The sequence below is a fragment of the Cervus canadensis genome, chromosome 18 (genome assembly GCF_019320065.1).
Source record: "Cervus canadensis isolate Bull #8, Minnesota chromosome 18, ASM1932006v1, whole genome shotgun sequence".
NCBI lineage: Eukaryota > Metazoa > Chordata > Mammalia > Artiodactyla > Cervidae > Cervus > Cervus canadensis.
In genome coordinates, this window is record NC_057403.1 from 62218768 (window position 1) to 62238940 (window position 20173).

The window sequence follows — 20173 nt, forward strand, 5'->3', positions numbered from 1 at the left end:
GCGGGTGGCAGTGGTGCGGACCTCAGGGCGTGAGGACCACTCCCAGCTGCCAGCAGGTGGGGTGGGCTCTGGGACTGCGGGCCTGCTCTTGTCCCTCTCCAGGGGCCCCTCGGTGCCCGGGGCCAGGCCCACCCCTCCCCACCGTCTGGTGTGCTGGAGGTTGCAGGTCGTGTCTGCGGCAGGAGGGCCCTCCCTGCCCAGCCTCCAGGGTCCGTGCCCGGGACGCCTGCCTGGGACCTGCACACAGAGGCTTCCGCTCTCGCCACTGTGAGCCAAGGCCAGGTCCAGGCGCCTGCTGGCCCGAGGGAGCTGCTGGCCGTGACTCCCCACAGCCAGGTTTCCGGTCTGCGTCTGTGGACCTGTTCTGGCTGCTGGGGTCAGGCCTGGGGCCTGCTCTGCATTGGGGGCTTGGGCGCTGCCCAGTAGGCGGGGAAGGAGGCACGCCTCCCTTGTTTCCAGAGGGTGGCTCTGGCGTGGGGGGCTCACCCATGCTCCTCACGCTGAACACTGAAGACCTGAGCCCAGACCCTGATCCCTCAGTTGTTCTGGGCGATGCCAAGGCCAGCTGTCCAAGATGGGGGTGTGGGGACCCCTGGAAAGGGAAGAGGCGCTGTCCTCCCTGCCCCACTGCAGCCCAGAGCAGAATGGAGTCTTGTCAGGGACCTAGGCATGGGGCTGCCCTCCTGGGGGCGTCCCAGGGCACGGGTGAGCTGTGGGTGTGGGTTGCCACGATGGCACACACACGTTTTGGCTGTATCCACTGGCCGCAGGGTCTCTTTGGGACAAGCAAACAGAATACCCCAGAGATAAACTTGGCCCACACTTGAGACGGCCATGCATGAAGAGAACCAGTGTTTGCGGAGTGAGTGCCGTGTGTGAGGCTCTGTGCTCAGGGCCAGGGTGTGTGGCGGGGGCGGGGATGGGGGGTGGGGGACAAGGCCTGTGAACTTTCCGCCCTGGCTTCCGTGGACCTGAGCAGTGCCCTGGGGCCACCCGCCTGCGCTTTGCCACAAAGCTCAGGGCTCCTCTGCCATGTCCTGCCCATGACGCTGGCAGATCAGGTAACGGTTGTGCGCCTCAGTTTCCCCGTCTGTACGATGGGTGGAGGAGATAACTGAGTGTGCAGAAGAGCTGTGTCGTCAGGTCATCACTGTGAGCCTGTCAGTCTCTTAGCCGCCAGGTAGTACCACCCCCGAGCCTGGGTTTGGGGACACCCAGAGCACACCCAGGACTCCCCGGGGCAGCGAGTGGAGGGCACACCCGTCCGATGGAGGCCATGGCCCAGCTGCTCTGCGCCCTGGGCCCGGGTGGGTCTGGCGCACACAACGAGGGCCATTCTCACACCAGGCCAGCCTGCGGGACAGCCTCTCAGCTCCCCGTGCAACAACCAGGCCGTTGTTCTGGGTGCGCTGGCGGTAGGCTGTTGCCTGGGGAGTGTTGCTTCGGGCTGGTGGTGCCCCTGTCCCCTCCCTCTGGGGCGAGGCCGTGTCAGGGGGCCGTCTTGGCTTCCTCGGGCAGCTCCCAGGGAGGCCAGGGCACCGCCCCCTCCTGCACCCGGCAGGTCAGCAGCCCCGGGTTCAGCCTGGCTTGTGCGGGGTACCCCCCCCAGTCCTGGACGCCCAGGTTGGGGGACACGAAGTGGGCAGTGATGAGGGGTGTCGATCGGCACTTCAGGGAGGACGCAGCAGGCGGTGGGTGCCCGGGAAAGGACGTGGGAGCCTTCCTGGGGGTGGCGACACCCGAGTAGCATCCTGAAGGAGTATAATTTAGTGAGGGGCTCCCCAGGTCAGGAGCGAGGGGCCAGAGGCTTGGGTGGGCGGCCGCCGTCCGCGGGGTGCCTGGTCACGGGTGGGCCTCTGTGCTGTGCCCTCCCGGGGGCCCGGCTCTACATCCCTGGGGCTCATGACGGAGGCTGGCGGGCCGGGTGCTGGGTGGACGGGCCCCTCTTCAGCCTGGAGCAAGGTTCCGGGCCCGGGGGGCGCGCGTGCAGTGCAGGAGTGCTCTGGAGCGGTGGGTCTCGCCTTGTTCTGCCACGGCGTGCCACCACTGGACGTGCTTACTGGGCCCTCCCTGTGTCCTCCCCAGGCGGCCTGCCAGTCCAGGCCACGGCCCTGGCTCCCCTTCAGCCTGTCCCCGCTTCACGGTCCTGTCTCGTGTCTGCCCTCTGTCCACATGCGCTTCCCCGCACGGTTTCCTGGCTGCCTGGCTTTCGTCCTTCGTGAGTCACCTGAGACGTCTCTCTTGGGAGGCCCTCAGCCCGGCCTCTGTGAGCTGGCCCTGTCACGTTAGTTTTGCGTCCCACTCTTTGCCCTGTCCTGGCGGACCGTGGTGTGTCTTCTCAGTCGAGCTAGGCTCACGCTGCCTTGCAGAGGCTGGCCCAGCACCTGGCCAGGCAAGCCTCTCACCAAACAGAAGCAGCGTCCTGGGAGAGCAGGCTCGGCCCTGAGCTCAGGGGACCCTCCCTGCAGTTCGGGGAGGGCAGATCCAGGCCGGTCTTGGTGCTGCTGCTCAGACCTGGGGACGGGCGTGAGGAGCGGCTGGGAGGCCCCGGGGTGGTGCCCGGCCAGCTGGCGTGCGGCAGTGCCTGGGCCGTGGCAAGCCCGGCCCTGGGGCTCGGGGCGGCAGTGGGCACCAGCTGATGCAGGCCGAGGCGCTCCTGGTGCCAGGCGCCTGCTGCCGTGTGCCCTCTCTGGAGGCGCTGCCCAGCCTGGCGCGGGCCTCCCTGGACCGTACGGTCGCCGCAGGCCGACTGCTCCACGTGTTCACACGCCGCACAGTGCCCCGGTAGCTCCTTGGGCACCCTCCTGGGGCCGGGCCCTCCCTCCCACCCCGTCCCCCTTTCCCGCTGGCCCTGGCCCTGGGTGGAGCCCTCCAGCCATCCGAGAGGCCAGCACTGCCTGAAGCCCCTCTGCCGGCCCCACGGGCGGCCCTCCTCCGAGGTGGGGGGCGTCCGCGGGCATGCCCCTGTCTGCACCCGCCCCCTTGGGCTGGAGGGGTTTTCCTGTGACTCACTCTGCTGGCACTTCCTGTGGTCATGGGGCAGGGGCTGAGGGGACCCAGAGGGGTGGCTCTGTGTTCTGGGGTCACTCGGTGGGGGAGGGTGGGCTGGACGTCCCGCCCCCCCGACGGAGTCAGAGTGTGCTCCATCAAGCAGACTGCAGACCATATTTGGGAAACTTGCTCTTCCTGCAGGCAGCCGGGGCTGGGACCTGGGAACCCAGCGGGCTGTGGGGCTCCTCCCAGGCCTCTGCCCTCTGACCCACCTCAGCCTGGGCCATCCCATCCTGCTGTGGAGCCCAGGAGGTTGTCAAGACGTATGTGTTTTCAGCCCCCAAACCAAAAAATGCTTATTAAATAAAAATTGCAAATTTCTGAAAAACAGGAGGAAAAAGCATTCTTTCATCATCTCAAACATTATCCTCTCCCCATTTTTCAAGTTCAAGTGACTTTTTATTGAGGAATCATGTACCCTTCTTGTGTTCATAACTGACCTGATCTAATGTGCTGTGGACGGTGCTGTGTGGGGCCTGAACCCCGCTGCTCCCCTTGGTGTGGGCAGGCCTCTGCTCCGCGCAGGGAGCAGAGGGCCTCATCCCCCTTGATTCCCAGCTTCCTGGCCTCCGGCTCTGCGGTGGTGCACTCCCCGCCAACACTCTGAGCCTGGAGTTTGAGCGTGTGGTCCTGGGGCCCTGGAGCTCTTTATGGCCCCCAAGGCCGACGTGGAGCTGGACCCCGTCCTCTCTCTTCTCTGCCCGCTGATGAATCCAGGGGACAAGACGCAGGCCCCAGTGGATGCAGGTGGTCCCACCCCCAGTCCCACTTCCAAGGCAGGTCCAGAGCAGGCTCTGACTCTTTAGGCTCCAGGAGACACAGAGGAGGGGCTGGCACCCAGCTGGCCTGGCACAGTCCTGGCCTCGGGCCTGGCCTCCCTCCCAGCGAGGCTTGGGCCTCTGCTGCACCCCGCTGAGCTCTCCACCGCCCTGGAGGCTGCAGCGGCCCTGGCCCTCTTGCCAGGAGCTGGCTTCTCTCTTTCCCACTGCCTCCCTCCTGCCTGTTGCCCTTGCCCCTGCCCTCTGCCTCGCCCCTTCCCGCTTCCTTCCCTCCTGCCCGCTGGCTTCCCTCCTGCCCGCTGCCTCGCCCCTGCCCGCTGCCCTCGCCCCTGCCCACTGCCTCCCTTCTGCCCGCTGCCCTCGCCCCTGCCCGCTGCCTTCCCTTCTGCCTGCTGCCCTCGCCCCTGCCTGCTTCCCTCACCCCTTCCCACTGCCCTCGCCCCTTCCCACTGCCTTCCCTCCTGCCCACTGCCCTTGCCCCTGCCCGCTGCCCTCGCCCCTGCCCGCTGCCCTCACCCCTGCCTGCTGCCTTCCCTCCTGCCCGCTTCCCTCGCCCCTGCCTGCTGCCCTCGCCCCTGCCCACTGCCTCCACTCCTGCCCGCTGCCCTTGCCCCTGCCCTCTGCCTCACCCCTGCCCACTGCCTTCCCTCCTGCCCGCTGCCTCCCTCCTGCCACTGCCCTCGCCCCTGCCCGCTGCCTCCACTCCTGCCTGCTGCCCTCGCCTCTGCCTGCTGCTCCCTCCTGCCCTCTGCCCTCGCCCTGCCTGCTGCCTCCTCCTGCCAATGCCTCGCCCCTGCCTGCTGCCCTCACCCTGCCACTGCCTCACCCCTGCCCGCTGCCTTCCTCCTGCCTGCTGCCCTCGCTTCTGCCCGCTGCCTCCCTCCTGCCCGCTGCCCTCACCCCTGCCTGCTGCCTTCCCTCCTGCCTGCTGCCCTCAACCCCTGCCTGCTGCCTCCACTCCTGCCTGCTGCCCTTGCCCCTGCCCTCTGCCTCACCCCTGCCCGATGCCTCACCCTGCCTGCTGCCCTCACCCCTGCCCACTGCTTCCCTCCTGCCCGTGCCTCGCTCTGCCCCTGCCTCCCTCCTGCCTGCTGGCTTCCCTCCTGCTTGCTGCCCTCGCCCCTGCCTGCTGCCTCCACTCCTGCCTGCTGCCCTTGCCCCTGCCCTCTGCCTCACCCCTGCCCGATGCCTCACCCCTGCCTGCTGCCCTCACCCCTGCCCACTGCCTTCCCTCCTGCCCGCTGCCCTCGCCTCTGCCCGCTGCCTCCCTCCTGCCTGCTGGCTTCCCTCCTGCTTGCTGCCCTCGCCCCTGCCTGCTGCCTCCACTCCTGCCCGCTGCCCTTGCCCCTGCCCTCTGCCTCACCCTTGCCCTCTGCCTCACCCCTGCCCACTGCCTTCCCTCCTGCCCGCTGCCCTCGCCTCTGCCCGCTGCCTCCCTCCTGCCCGATGCCTCGCCCCTGCCTGCTGCCTTCCCTCTTGCCCGCTGCCTCCCTCCTGCCTGCTGCCCTCGCCCCTGCCCGCTGCCTCCCTCCTGCCCGCTGGCTTCCCTCCTGCTTGCTGCCCTCGCCCCTGCCTGCTGCCTCCACTCCTGCCCACTGCCCTTGCCCCTGCCCTCTGCCTCACCCCTGCCCGCTGCCCTCACCCCTGCCCGCTGCCTCCACTCCTGCCTGCTGCCCTCGCCTCTGCCCGCTGCCTCCCTCCTGCCCTCTGCCCTCGCCCCTGCCTGCTGCCTCCCTCCTGCCCGATGCCTCGCCCCTGCCTGGCTGCCCTCACCCCTGCCTGCTGCCTTCCCTCCTGCCTGCTGCCCTCGCCCCTGCCTGCTGCCTTCCCTCCTGCCTGCTGCCCTCGCCTCTGCCCGCTGCCTCCCTCCTGCCCTCACCTCTGCCCGCTGCCCTCGCCCCTGCCTGCTGCCTCCACTCCTGCCCTCTGCCCTCGCTCCTGCCCGCTGCCTCCCTCCTGCCCTCTGCCTCGCCCCTGCCCGCTGCCCTCGCCCCTTTCTGCTGCCTTCCCTCCTGTCTGCTGCCCTCTCCCCTGCCCGCTGCCTCCACTCCTGCCTGGGGCCGGGCTGGCCTTGGCCCTCCCGCTGGACCCCTGGGGCACCTCTGGGCCCTGCCCCCACACACGCAGTGGGCTGAGGACTGAAAGGCGGGGCCCTCTTCCCCGTTCCCTGTCTCCAGGGAGGTTCCAGGCCTGTCAGTACGCTGTCTGCCAGGACTGGGGTCCTCCCGCTGGGCCCTGGGGCCTCTGCGTGGAGCGTGTCTCCCTGCTCCGGGGGGGCTGACTCACGGAGAACAGAGCAGCGCCCCGAGTCAGTGGCTCTGGGGCAGCTGTGAGAACTAAGGGTAATTACTGGAGTAAAGAGCGGGGCTGGGGGGATGCTGCTGCCCTTCTGCGGCCTTCCTCAGCCTTACGGGATGCCTTCACGTTTTGCTGTATTTTCCCCATTTATTCCTGATGTCTGTCTCATTTCTGTCCCTCCTCCAGAGGCACCCATGCAAATGTAATGTGTCTGGAATCTGTCCTCGGACAAGTGTCTGTGAAAAACACGTACAGTTGTTCTGTAGGTGCCTGTGACATCTGCACACAGCATTCTGGGCCATAGAGTGCCTCTTTGCAGCCGAAACTCGGGCGGGCATGGCTGGCATTCCTCACTAGCGCCCGGGCCCTGCTAGAGCTCAGGGCAGAATCAAGAACGTGTCCCGCTTTGCCAGCTGGGGCCCTGCGCATCCTTTGTGGCTATCTTGGCCAGTCTGCTTTCCCTTTCAGAGAACTCTGTGTTTTGTGGGTTTTCTGCTGGTGTTTTGCCTTTTCACTGCTTAGATGTCAGAGCCCCTCCAGACTCCAGATTTGATCGTCTTGTCATTGGTGGCCTGCCACCTGCCAGCTCTCTGTGATTCGCCCATCCAGCTGAAACCATTCACGTCAGTGAGCCTGAATCTATCTTTGCTTCTGTTGTTGTTTCCTTAGATTTTGTGCTTTTGTGGTCTTTTTTCCTGGGATTTTGTTCTATAATTTTTTCCACTCCAAAGTCCCAGAGATAGTCTGGGACAGTGTTTTCTTCTGTCACCTCTAAGCTCGTACCTTTTACAGGTGTTTGTAACGTGAGGCAAGTGTCCAAACAGGCTTCTCTTCCCGCGGTGCGTGAGCATGTGTGTTGTGGTCCTGCCCTCGCCATCACTGTGGGGGTCCCAGTCGTGGTCTGGAGTCGTGACCCATCCTCATGGCAAGAACGCAGTGCCTCTTTGCCTTCCATTTTCAGAACGAACCTGCCTACCTGCCGACCTCTATTTCTCCACTCAATTCTAGAAAGATTCTTTGTCTTTGATTGACTTCTTCCCTCTCCCAAAAATTCTGTTGGCATTTTTATTGCAGTTGTAACATATTAAGTAAGCTTGGCCCAGTTGGCGCATTTTCTCCTCCAAGGTCTCCTGGAGTCTGTGCTTGCTTAACTCTTAGATAACTTGCAGCTTTTGTTATCTGCTGACGTCTTTCCCGTGAGGTCGGCCCTTCGCGCTTGTTGGGCTCTTTACATAGACGGCGCGTGCTCTGCAGACGATGACTGTTTTGCTGCTGTGTGTCGTCTGGTCTCTCCCTCCTGGCTGACCGCGCCGGCAGGGCAGCAGGCAGGGCGTGCATCCTGTTTTCTCTGCAGGACGTGGTGGCCGTTACTGTCATGGTCGCTGCCCTCCCCAGCCTTGGGTCCAGCCTGTAGCGTGACTCTGGGAGTACTTGGTTGTGGTTTTTTTCAGTAGCTTGGGTGCCATCCTGGAGTGTGGGTAGAGGCTGCAGTTGCGAGGGCTTTGAGGCACACTGCAGGCACGTTTGAAGCGCCAGCATCAGCGGGGCTGTTCTGCCAGGGGCGGTGGGCACAGAGGCACAGGGATCCCGCTAAACCCTGTGTAGTTCCTGCCTCGGTGCCAGAGCCACGTGCCCCCCAGTCCTGGAGAGGGTGGGAGCTGGGCGGGCCGCGGGTGCCGAGCGCCGCCTCTGCCCTCACACCTACTTCTCTCCCCAGAACGTGCTGGCCAAAGCCCTCTATGACAACGTGGCCGAGTCCCCGGATGAGCTCTCCTTCCGCAAGGGCGACATCATGACGGTGCTGGAGCGGGACACGCAGGGCCTGGGCGGCTGGTGGCTCTGCTCACTCCACGGCCGTCAAGGCATCGTGCCCGGGAACCGCCTCAAGATCCTGGTGGGCATGCACGACAAGAAGCCGGCGGCGCCCGGCCCACCCCAGCCCAGCCTCCTGGCCCCCGCGGCCCCGTACACGCCCATGCTGCCGGCCACCTTCCCGCCCCAGCCAGACAGTGTCTACCTGGTACCCACCCCCAGCAAGACTCAGCAGGGCCTCTATCAGGCCCCTGGGCCCAGCCCCCAGTTCCAGTCCCCGCCGGCCAAGCAGACCTCCGCCTTCTCCAAGCAGATGCCTCATCACCCGTTCCCCAGCCCAGCCCCAGACCTCTGCCAGGTGCCCCCGGGGCCGGGCAGCCCCGCCCAGGACACCTACCAGGTGCCGCCCTCCGCCGGGGTAGGGCAGGGCGTCTACCAGGTGCCCCCGTCAATGGACGCACGGCACTGGGAGGGGACGAAGCCGCCAGCCAAGGTAAGGCCTCCCTGGGAGATCAGGCGGCCCTTCCGGGGGGTCTTGCCCAGGCCTGATTGCTGGACACAGCAGGGCCCAGCCAGTGTGATCTTTGGGACCACGGGGGTTCCCGTAGCGGCTCCGCGTTTGGTGTGGGGCTGCAATGGGAGGTGAGTGCTGAGTGTTTACGTGTCTGCTGGTGTGGGGGTGAGCAGCCCAGGAGAAGACATGGAGCTGGTCTTGGGCCACGAGGTGTCCTTCAGCTGACAAGCCCCAGTGGGAGGGTTTCCCGGCAGAGGACCAGCATGTCTAAGACTGGCGTGGCAGCTGGAGCTGGCCCAGGAGGCCTGAGAGTCGCCAGGACCCTGGGGGCCTGGTACCCTCCTGAGGACAGAGGGTTTGGGGTGGGAGTGACCTGCCCCGCCATGCAGGATAAAGCCATTCTGCACAGAGGGGACGGCGCAGGGAGCCCAGGAAAGGGGAGTGGAGGTTCTGACGGGTAATTGGGGTATGGATCGCAAGGCTGGAGTGGCCAGGATCCCGGAAGGATGCGTTGGCTGGCGGCGACGCTTCTCTGCCCAGTGGCGCGGTGAGGGTGAGCGATGCGGGGCGGCGGGGCCTCCGCGGTCGTCGGGCCTGCAGCTGCTCCGTCCTTCTGCTCTGCCACCTCGCTCGGGGCCCATAGGCCAGGACGGCGGCTGCGTGAGCGCCAGCCGGCAGGGCACGGAGAAAGGGCCCGGGGCACCCGGGGGCCCCTCAGCAGTGAGCGCGTCCCCCAGGCGCCCGACCCTCTCCCGGGCTGTGGCAGCGAGCTGCGGAAGCCGCCGGGTGACCTGTCCGTGACTCCTGGACTGAGGGTGCACACTGCCTGCTGGATGGTCTGGTCGCCCGAGAGGGCCTTTCATTCCAAGTCCCTGGCAGGCTGTTTATTGCCCACGGGAGGTGGGAGCCCAGCACCCCAGCGGCACCCCGACCTGCCCACACGCCCCTCACCCCGGGGCCCGTCTGCCGTGGACGGAGCAGGACTGGAGTGCGTGTCTCGCCCAGAGCTCCCCATCTGAGGACACTCTCCCCACGGCACTGGGCCTCTGTGCTCTGCCGGCCCAGGGGCCAGATGCCCGCCGGGCAGCGGTCCAGCGTGTGGTGTCACCCTGGCCCTGCCACGGGCAGAGCCTGGCAGCTGGGAGGCCTGAGCGGAGGCCCCTCGTCTCCTCCTGCTCCTTCCGCCGCCTGGCTGGACAGGCTGGGGGCTGGGCTGGGGCGGCCCAGACAGGGACTGCTGCACGGTGGCATGGGGCGGGGTGGGGAGACTGGCTGGGGAGCCTGGGGACAGGCCAGAGTCCCTCTGGCACACCCACACAGCTCCATTCCTCACACTCTCCGGGCAGGCGCTCTCCCCGCCTGCTCTCTCCTTTCCGAGCCTTTGCAGGCGGGCGTGTCCTGGCGCAGCTTTGAGGCCGGACACAGTGGAAGCCCCCAGCCCGGCGGTGCAGTGAGGCCCCACTGTGGGCTGTGGACTCGAGCCCACGTTTAGCTGTGGGTCCTGTTTCCCTCCCGTGCACGCGGCTTGCTCTTGGACTGCTCTCTGGGTTCCCCCAGCTGGCGAGCTCCCCCTGCCTGCTCACTGGGGGGGGTTGCCCAGAACCAGTGTCCCCGAGGGCCCCGACCTGGCTGGGGGCCCAGGGAGTAAGGCTCTGTGTCCAGAAACCTCGCCCTCCCCTGAGAAGCCTCGCTGCTCCTGGCCTGGGCAGCCTCGATTGCATCTGCTTTTATTTCATAGTCATGAAAGCCGTGCTTGCTTGTCACGGGCAGGTGCATAATGTGTGAGAACGCCTGGAGAGGAGCTCCCCCAATCGAGACGGGCCCGCTGGGGGATTTCAGCGTATTTTGTCTACTGAACTACTCATCTTTCACAGATGGTACAGACTTTCCCCTTTGAGGTCATAAATCTGGCATTAGATGCCAGAAGCATTTTCTTGGGTCTCTAAGTGTGATCACAGCTGCCCCCAGTTTTGCTTGTCACCCCCTCTTTGGGGGACAGGCTCCAAGGGGTTTCTGATGGCGAGTGTCTCTGTAACAAACTGCAAGACTGTAAACATCCTGCAGCTTGCATCTGTGCCCACATTTCAGGCTGTGCTTTCAGAAGCCTGGGAAACTGAGGCCCCTGGTTCTAGGGCTGGAGGTTGGCTGGACTGAGGGGGACCCTGCAGAGTGTCAGTGGGGCCTTGGGGCCAGGGAAACAGAAGGCGACTGATGAGGCAGGCGCCCAGGAATGGTCACCTGTTGGCAGCCTGGAGCAGGGCGGCCTGCGTGGCTCGGGGGAGGTCAGGGACCCTCGGGAGTCAGCGCCCTCTGGGGCTAGGGCATGGCTTCGGAAGCCGAGGGCAGAAGCCGGGGGGCCCCAGAGGAGGAGGCCAGTCCTGGGGGAGCGCCTCTGGGTCAGAGCTGCAGACACGGCTCAGCTCAGCCTTGCTCTTCAGGAGGGGGGAACCCATGTCAGGCCTGGGCCTCCATCCTTCGGCACCATAGAGTGGGCTGGCCTGGGTTGCTTGGGGTGACGCACATTGCCCGGAACAGGGACAGGCTGCCTGGTGGTGGTTGGCCCGGGCAGAAGGCAGCAGGGCGCTTGCCAGGTTCTGGGGTCTTGGGAGCCTTCAGTCTCACTTTGGTCTCCTGACGGTGCCCTGTGGCGCCTGCCCAGGTAATGGTCTGGATGTGTGTCTGGCCGTGGCTGGGGGGCGTGTTTTCTCGGCTTCTGCGTGTCTGTCTCCTGTGCCTTGAGATATGTGCGTGAGAGCTCGTGTGGGCCGTGGGCTGGGTGCTGTGTCTCCTGCTCAGCTCTGGGTTTGTCCCCCGCCCCTGGGGTGCCAGGTCTGCTGATGGGGCCTCAGGTGTGGAGCCAGCAGCCTGTGATGAGGGGCTCCATGGCTCTCTGGGGCACGGGTCTCCCTGACCAGCTTCCTCCCAGTGGCCGCCTGCTCTGCCCTCTAACAAGAGACATCTGTCAGCCAGCATGGCTGCTCCCCGCGGCGGTGCTGGCGGGCACAGAGGGAGAGGCCAGGGCGCACCCCTCATCCTGGGGTCCCCTCGGGCCTCGCCTCAGGGTCCCGCCGACCCGCCACGTCCCGCCAGCCGCCCCCCCGGCCTGCTGCTGGCCGGCTCCAGCGTCTGAAAATAGCCCTGGAGGAGACTCAAGTCTGGGGCTGGAGAAGAGAACCTGGGAAGGACCGCCCGCTCGCTGCGCAGACGAGCCGGGGGCGGGGACACTGTGGGCGAGCCCCGCCCGGCTGCGTCTCTGCCCGGGGGCGCCCAGCGGCTGCGGAGCAGGCCTGCCTCTGCCCCACGGCCCCCAGGGACGCGTGGGGAACCCTGAGTCACCGCGTCCCGGACCTCCCGTTTGATTAGGGAACAGAATGGCATTTTGTCAAGAGGGCTGAGCTGGGAGCCGTGTGGAGGAGGTGTGCCCCTGCCGGGTCAGCAGATCCGGGGGCCCATGAGGCCCGCAGGGGGAGGCTGCCTGCCCAGCCCTGCCCACCAGCGGGCCAGGGACCCCGCACCCTGCACCGGGAGGGAAGACCTCCCCACCGAGGCCCTGTCCTTTTTGGTGCGTGGAGGGTGGTCTCCGCGGCCCCCGGGGTGTGGTGCTATGGGGAGCGGGGGTCCTGGTTCCGGTCTCCATCCTTCCCTCATACCCCCGCACAACTTGCCGGAACAGCGTGTGTCCTGCTGTTTGCCATAGAACTGGCTCTAGGGGCTGGGAGTTCTCGGTGACCCCCTTCCCAGGAATCCCCCAAGGGAGTGCGGGACAAGGAGGGCAGGGAGGCCCTGGGCCCTGACCCCCGGGATCGCCTGCAGGCCCCCTCCTCCTCTGGCCTGGGGAGAACCCTGCCTGGCACCACCGCCTCCATCATCTGGAGCCCAAAGGTAGCTGCCAGGCCCTCCGGTGGGGACACCGCCGCGGGCAGGCCGCGCTGTGGACAGTGCGGCTGGGAGGCGCTGTCGGCAGGGGCGGCCCCCTCCTCAGCCCATGTGTAGGCACCTCTGGAACCTTGCGGGTTGCTCAGCTGTGGAGACAGCACCTGTGTCCTGCCACACCAGATGGCTCTTGGCCAACAGTGGGTCCCTGTGGTCCCCGCACGCGGTCTGACTGAAGAGAGGCCAGGACCCCGAGGGACATGCACACCCCCGGCTCCGGGGCCATTGTGTGTGTCCTGCTCACCTCGGGTGGCGGCAGCGCCCTGGGGGTTATGGAGGCCGGCCTCCAGGGCCGGAGGTGACGGCCGGCCGTCTGCCCGCAGGTGGTGGTGCCCACCCGCATGGGGCAGGGCTACGTGTTCGAGGCCCCCCCGCCCGAGCAGGACGAGTACGACATCCCGCGCCACCTGCTGGCCCCCGGGCCCCAGGACATCTACGACGTGCCCCCCGTGCGCGGGCTGCTGCCCGGCCAGTGCAGCCAGGAGGTGGGTGTCCAGGCTGGTGGCGGGTGGGGGCGCTGCGCTCCCCAGCCCCGGCCCGGAAGGCCCTGGGGTGCAGCTTGGGGTCCTCTCTCCCTGCCCTCAGGTGGCCCTGGCCCCTGCATTACTGCGCCTCTCCTGCCCTCAGGTATACGACACACCCCCCATGGCCGTCAAGGGTCCCAATGGCCGGGACCCATCGCTGGACGTGTACGACGTGCCCCCCAGTGTGGAGAAGGGCCTGCCGCCGGCCAGCCACCACGCGGTGAGCGCAGAAGGGATGCTGCGGCCACGCAGGGTGCTGGGTATGACTGTGTGCGCCCTGCGGCGGGAGCCTGCAGAGCAGGGGGCTCCAGAGACCTGCCTCCAGGACCTCTGTGATGGGGGTGGAAACCAGGCACCCCCCCCCGAGCCTCGGCTTTTTCGTCAGGGAAAGGGTCCCTCCCCTGCAGGGCGTTCTCCAGGAGGTTCTTGAGAGCATCACGTGGGATAGCAGGGGGACCACAGAATGCACCATCCGAACCAGAGTTCTTCTGAGAGGGGGAGGAGGAGGATGAATAATTAGAAGGGGCCTGGGGCACGAACCAGGACTGTCCTGGTCGAACCAGGGCGTCAGCACCCTGAGCACAGCATGCAGGTGGCTCAGCCACCTATTAATATCTACCACAGAGTAGAGGTAAAGAACCTGCCTGCCAATACAGGACACGTAAGAGAAGCAGGTTCGATCCCTGGGTCAGGAAGATCTCCTGGAGGAGGGCATGGCAAGCCGCTCCAGTATTCTTGCCTGGAGAATCCCAGGGACAGAGGAGCCTGGCAGGCTCCAGTCCATGGGGTCACAAAGAATCAGACAGGACTGAGAGACTGACAGACTAGAGGATATCCCAGTGGTGGCAATGCTGACGGTGGTGGAGGTAATGGTGCAATAGCTGACCTCTCCCTGAGTGTTTGCAGTTACACAGAGAATTAAATCGTGTAGTCCTCACAATAAACCCGTGAGGGCGTTCTCTCATAGGCAACTGGCTGGGCACAGAGGTGCAGCCAGCGCCTGAGGTCACAGAGCTAGTAAGTGGTGGGGCCGTGATTTTGAGCTCTGGTCTGGCCCCAGAGTCGGGTTCTGAAGTGTAACCTGCAGGGAGAATGGCGACGCTTGAGCACCAGGCTGTGTGTGGATGCCTGGGTCCACCCACAGGTCTGAGGCGGGGGCAGGTGGACAGGCAGCTGTGACCTGCTTCTCGGCCCCCAGGTGTACGATGTCCCTCCCTCGGTGAGCAAGGATGTGCCCGACGGCCCCCTGCTGCGTGAGGAGACCTACGACGTGCCCCCCGCCTTTGCCAAGGCCAAGCCCTTCGACCCGACCCGCCACCCGCTGGTCCTGGCCGCGCTCCCTCCAGACTCCCCGCCGGCCGAGGACGTGTATGACGTGCCGCCCCCGGCCCCCGACCTCTACGACGTGCCCCCAGGCTTGCGGCGGCCCGGCCCCGGCACCCTCTACGACGTGCCCCGGGAGCGGCTCCTGCCCCCCGAGGCGGCCAGCAGTGCCATGGCGGACACCAGCCTGTACTCGGTGCCCCCTGCGGCCGAGAGGGAGGCCCCGGCCGACGCCAAGCGCCTGTCGGCCTCGAGCACTGGCAGCACCCGCAGCAGCCAGTCGGCCTCCTCCCTGGAGGCGGCGGTGCCGGGCCGCGAGCCCCTGGAGCTGGAGGTGGCCGTGGAGGCCCTAGCCCGGCTGCAGCAGGGCGTGAGTGCCACTGTGGCCCACCTCTTGGACCTAGCAGGCAGCGCAGGCGCATGCGGGGGCCGGCGTGGGCCCCCCGAGCCTCAGGAGCCTCCAACCACAGACCTGCGGGCCGCTGTGGCCGCCGTGCACGCGGCCGTCCACGAGCTGCTAGAGTTCGCCCGCAGCGCAGTGGGCAACGCCACGCACACCTCTGACCGCACGCTGCACGCTAAGCTGAGCCGGCAGCTGCAGAAGATGGAGGACGTGTACCAGACACTGGTGGCCCACGGCCAGGCCCTCGACAGTGGCCGGGGAGGTCTGGGGGCCACCCCCGAAGACCTGGACCGCCTGGTGGCCTGCTCACGGGCAGTGCCCGAGGACGCCAAGCAGCTGGCCTCCTTCTTGCACGGCAACGCCTCGCTGCTCTTCAGACGGACCAAGGCCTCTGTTCCGGGGCCGGAGGGGGGTGGCCCCCTGCACCCCAACCCCACTGACAAGGCCAGCAGCATCCAGTCCCGGCCCCTGCCCTCGCCCCCCAAGTTCACCTCCCAGGACTCACCTGACGGGCAGTATGAGAACAGCGAGGGGGGCTGGATGGAGGACTATGACTACGTCCACCTGCAGGTGGGTGCGCCTGGGCCCTGGGGAGGGCCCCTGGTCCTCAGGGCTCTGGCTTTGCCACCCTGTCATGGGGACCTTGATCCCCCCAGAGAAAGCTCTTATGGCCAAAGGTAGACGTGGGTCCCGGCAAGGGCTTGCTGAGTCCCAGTGCCCTGCTCACTTGGACCTTCCAGGCCAGCTGGGCCCCTGGAGTCCTGTCCTCCCCTATCTCAGGCCCTTGGACCCATGTGGCTGCACCATCAGAGGTCCTGCAGTGCCCCCCAGGGATGGCTGCCGATCACCTGCAAGGGCAGGACTTGTCTGCTGCCTTGCCCTGTTTGGGGAAGTGAATCCTGAAGTACAAGCAAAGGCAAAGATCCTGGCAGGAGGAGAGGGGGAACAGCGAGGTGACAGGACAGTGAGCCGGGCTGGGCCTCTGAGCTGAGGCCCGGGTGTCAGCCGAGTGGGCGTCCCAAGGACAGCAGGCAGGGGTGGGCAGGCAGACCCTGTACACCAGGGGGCAGGCCCGGCCGTGATTCCCACTGTGGGGGCCGGGCAGGGCAGTGGGGCCTGACTGCTGGCGTGCGCCCAGCCCATCCTCACCACACGGCCCTGTCCTCACTCCGAGCCTATGCGTGCCACGTGGCGGGTGCCAGTCAGAGGGCTGGGCCTAAAGGAGTCCCGGGGCCCTGCTGCCTCACCCCGAGCCCAGCCCTGGGGCAGGCCCACGCGTGGCTGCGTGGCGTGCGTCGGCCCCGTCCGAGCCCCGAGCCCGGCCCTCGTGTGGCCGCGTGGCGTGCGTCCGCCCCGTCCGAGCCCCGTCCTCACCCCGAGCGTGGCCGCAGCGCCCCCAGAGGCTGCTGGCCTCACTGCACCCCCCTGGCCTGGGCGCTGTGGCTCAACTCTATGCTGTGTCTCCCCTCCAGGGGAAGGAAGAGTTCGAGAAGACCCAGAAGGAGCTGCTGGAAAAGGGCAACATCATGAGGCAAGGGAAGGGCCAGCTGGAGCTGCAGCAGGTGAGGGCGCCCACGCTCGCAACCTTTCCTGGCGCCGTGGTCCTGAGAGTCCGTCTTGCGAGCTGAGCCTCCCGGGGCTCCCCAGACACGCCCCGCCCCGCTCTCCCGCATAACTGTCCCCGTGTGTCAGTGCGATTTGTGTTTAGGTTGCTGTCAGTCATCGTGGTAGGTATCTTAGCACATGCAGAGAAGTGTGAAAGCAAAAAGAAGCCGCTCACCCTCGGGGGCGGTCACCACGCTCTGGGGCTGGTTTCCAGTCCTGCTCCGGCCTCGGAAGGGGCCTCTGTCCATGGCTGAGACGTGAATGAAAACAGTTACATCTGCTTTCATCTCAGGACGTTTCCGTGGCATTAAATATTGACCATAAATTATTTTTAAAGTCAGCCTACATCAGTTATAGTTGAATGTTTAGTTTGTACCCCATTTTTCTTATTGTGAAAAACACTGCTGTGTTTATCTGAGGACCTAGAATTTTCCTCATATTTTGGCTTGTTTCCATAGAATAGGAAATGGATTTCTTTAAAAGGGAGTTTTATTCTGATTATGAAGATTTTAAAAATTAAAATATAGTGTGGTAAAAAATGAACACAGAAAATATCACCCAGAAAGTTTCCCTCATCTCCCATTCCTTGAGCATGGAGAAGGGTGGTCTCAGAAAGAGCCCACCAGGTTCACCCTGAGACTGGGGACTTGGGGTGTGGTTTTCAAAGCCACGTTTCCCCAGCTGCAAAGTAGGGAACATAGTTATACCCATCTTGGGGTCAGTGTGAGAATTAAATGAGTAAACAGTATATAATGCTCAGGAGGTGCTGGGCATGTAGAACAGGTGCAGTCAAGGTATAGGTGTTAATGACTGGCTACGAACGGAATCCCCACTGACTTAGGAAATGGACATGTGCCACATGTGTCTCTCTGCCTCCTGCTGCAGTCTGACAGCATTTACTTAACCAGACTCGTGTTGGTGGACATTTAGTTTGTTCCCAGAGTTACTTTTGTAAACAAATCTACAAATCTCTTCATATACCTGGTCAGTCACTTAGATAGATTACTAGAAGCTGAAGTAAAAGGAGCGTGTTTGAGAAACTAAAGATCTTGAGTCTCCAAGAGAGGGGCACAGGAACATAAAATGTGTTGACAGGAGTGTTTGTTGTTCCACATCCACACCAGTGAAAACTCTGGAGACCCCACCACCACCAAATACCTACCAGTGGGGTGTAGGCTGAATAAAGTGTGGCCATTCAGACAGTAGAATATGATGTAGCTGTTAAGCATCTGTCAAAGATTGAAAAGGACTCACTGGAGATAAAGCCGCAAAAAATGAGCATATTCTCACGCTGGACAAGAGAACCAAGCGAGTTTCACCATGTATCCGGCTAAGAGGGAAAGTCAGGGTTTCAAGTGCTAGGAAGGGTCAGCGTCACAGTGGTTTGCTAATAAAGTAAAGCCTGAAACCTGAGTCTGTGCAGGGCCGGTCACAGCCACCCAGTCAGAACCAGCTTGTGGTGAGGACTTATCAGTCCACGCCACTGACACCCAGGCCAGAGCTGCTACTGCTGGGGCTTTTTATCACATGGCTTATGTGTACTCACTGACAGGAAGTGCACGGCCCATTGTTGTTGGGTGCTCAAGGTAAGTTATAATATGTATGCATATTTAATGTATATTGTAAGCGCTATATATATATATATATACAGGTAGATATTTAATATATGTATACATAGTACACTGTATGTTTCCAGTTTTTATCTTTTCCTGGGGTTGTGTGTGGGGGAAGAGGGGGCTGTTTGTAGGATCTTAGTTTCCCGACCAGGGATCAAACCTGCACCCGCTGCAGTGGAAGCAAAGTTTCAACCACAGGGCCACCAGGGAAGTCCTCCAGTTTTCTAATTCAAGAGGGAAAGGGACTATTTGTGTTTAAAGGAAAACGCCTTTGTAGAATATTCATTAGTTAATGGTGGGAATTTTTTCTGAAATAGGCAAATACTATGAGCTTTTGGGTTTTGCTTAACATTTTTATGTGAGAGATTTAATGCATGTATAAAATTGAAGAAAATAACCCCCCCAGGTAAACTCATTGGAGAAAAAGAACCCCGGGCTTCCTCAGCCCCAGTCATTCTCAGGGCAGCAACTTGTCTGCCACATCATTGTGAAGACCTTACATTGTTTCATCTGCAACGACTTCAGTGTATAGTCCTAAAAGGATAATTCACCAGAGATTTAACAGATTTCAGGGTGCATGAAACTCCAGGTGATAACTCTCTTCTTTTCTGCTGCGTGTATTTGAATCTTTTTACACTGCATACGTGAAGGAGAATATTTTTTTAACTTTTCATTTTGAAATACTTGGAGATTGATGGGAAGTTGGAAAGAAAGTGTCGAGTGCGTTCCCTTCTCTCACTGCGCCCCCACCCCGCCAGGGATGGCGTCTGAGGACAGCAGCATCCAAACCAGGAGACTGCCACCCCTGACCCCAGCCGCCACTCAGCCGTCCCCCTCTCTAGCAGTTTTGTCTTTTCAAAGCTGTGACACACGCGGCCTGCCACCTCTTGAGATGAGTGGGAAGGTTATCTGGAGACTGTCTGAGGGCAGGCTGGGCGGGTGGGACCGGGGAGGCAAGCGCGGGCCTCTGACCGGGGCCCTCGCTCTCCCGCTGGGCTCTGTCCCTTCTGCTCCGCGGCCTGCTTTTCACTCTGCTGTCCCTCTCCGCCAGCTGAAGCAGTTCGAGCGGCTGGAGCAAGAGGTGTCGCGGCCCATAGAGCACGACCTGGCCAGCTGGACGCCGGCTCAGGCCGGGGCGCCGGGGCGGCCGGGTGGCCTGGGGCCCTCGGACCGGCAACTGCTGCTCTTCTACCTGGAGCAGTGTGAGGCCAACCTGAGCACGCTGACCAACGCCGTGGACGCCTTCTTCACCGCCGTGGCCACCAACCAGCCGCCCAAGATCTTCGTGGCGCACAGCAAGTTCGTCATCCTCAGCGCGCACAAGCTGGTGTTCATCGGGGACACGCTGTCGCGGCAGGCCCAGGCGGCCGACGTGCGCAGCCAGGTGACCCACTATAGCAACCTGCTCTGCGAGCTGCTGCGCGGCATCGTGGCCACCACCAAGGCCGCCGCCCTGCAGTACCCGTCGCCCGCCGCCGCCCAGGACATGGTGGACCGGGTCAAGGAGCTGGGCCACAGCACCCAGCAGTTCCGCCGCGTCCTGGGCCAGCTGGCTGCCGCCTGAGCGCCGCCCGCGGAGGGGCGAGGGCAGGAGGGCAGGGCGGCGTGGGCCCGGAGAGCTGCTGCCCTGCGCGGGGCCGGGCGCCCAGACTGCGCAGGGCGGCGTGTGTATTTATGACGGGCCAGGAGGTGGGGCGGGCCTCCCGGCGGAGCCCCAGCAGAGCCGGGCCCAGAGCCAAGGCCACGAGGGCTGGCGGTCTCTCCCGAGTGCACTGCAGGCCCAGGGGCACCAGCCCTCGGGGCGGGCTGGGGTCCACAGGCCCCACCACCCACACGGCCTCAGGGGACCCCTTGGGCTGACCAGTGAGGGGGCCACGTCCCCCCCGACAGGGCAAGCGTGGCTGGGGGTGTGTTCTCTCTGCACCAGGAGAAAACCCTAAGAAACTATTTTTCATTATTGATTTTCCAATCATTTGACTAATAGTCTACATTTAAATAAAATTTAAAAATGAAAAGCACTCTTCTGAGATATGAGAGGCTAGAAGGCCAGGTAGGAGGGCAGGCGTGCCACAGGCGGGCTGGCGGGTTGAGGGGTTTCCAGGGGTTTCAGGCTGAGGCTGTGGCTGGTCTCTCGGAAGGGCGAAGAGAAAGTAGGTCTCTTCAAAAGAAAACAAAGGCCTGGGGGAGCAGGGCTGGGCCTGAAGAGGAGGCAGAGGATCCTGGGCTGCTGGAAGGAGGCTGAAGAGCCGCGTCTGGCGGAGCCCCGTGGCCAGGAGGCTCCGTGCCGTGTGGCCAGCGCCAAGGCCTGATGGAAA

At 63.9% G+C, this 20173-nt stretch overlaps 1 protein-coding gene across 2 annotated transcripts in view; it reads left to right on the forward strand.

Annotated features, from left to right (window-relative positions):
• The window catches only part of BCAR1 (BCAR1 scaffold protein, Cas family member), a 34210-nt gene extending 14334 nt beyond the window's left edge, over nucleotides 1-19876 (forward strand). For both annotated transcript variants that reach the window (XM_043436910.1, XM_043436909.1), the window contains exons 2-7: nucleotides 7846-8433; nucleotides 12711-12872; nucleotides 13015-13131; nucleotides 14110-15207; nucleotides 16110-16199; nucleotides 18910-19876. In XM_043436910.1, coding sequence (XP_043292845.1) covers nucleotides 7846-8433; nucleotides 12711-12872; nucleotides 13015-13131; nucleotides 14110-15207; nucleotides 16110-16199; nucleotides 18910-19422 — 2568 coding nt within the window. In that variant the 3' untranslated portion in view covers nucleotides 19423-19876. The remainder of the gene's footprint in view (nucleotides 1-7845; nucleotides 8434-12710; nucleotides 12873-13014; nucleotides 13132-14109; nucleotides 15208-16109; nucleotides 16200-18909) is intronic.
• The last annotated feature ends 297 nt before the right edge of the window (nucleotides 19877-20173 follow it).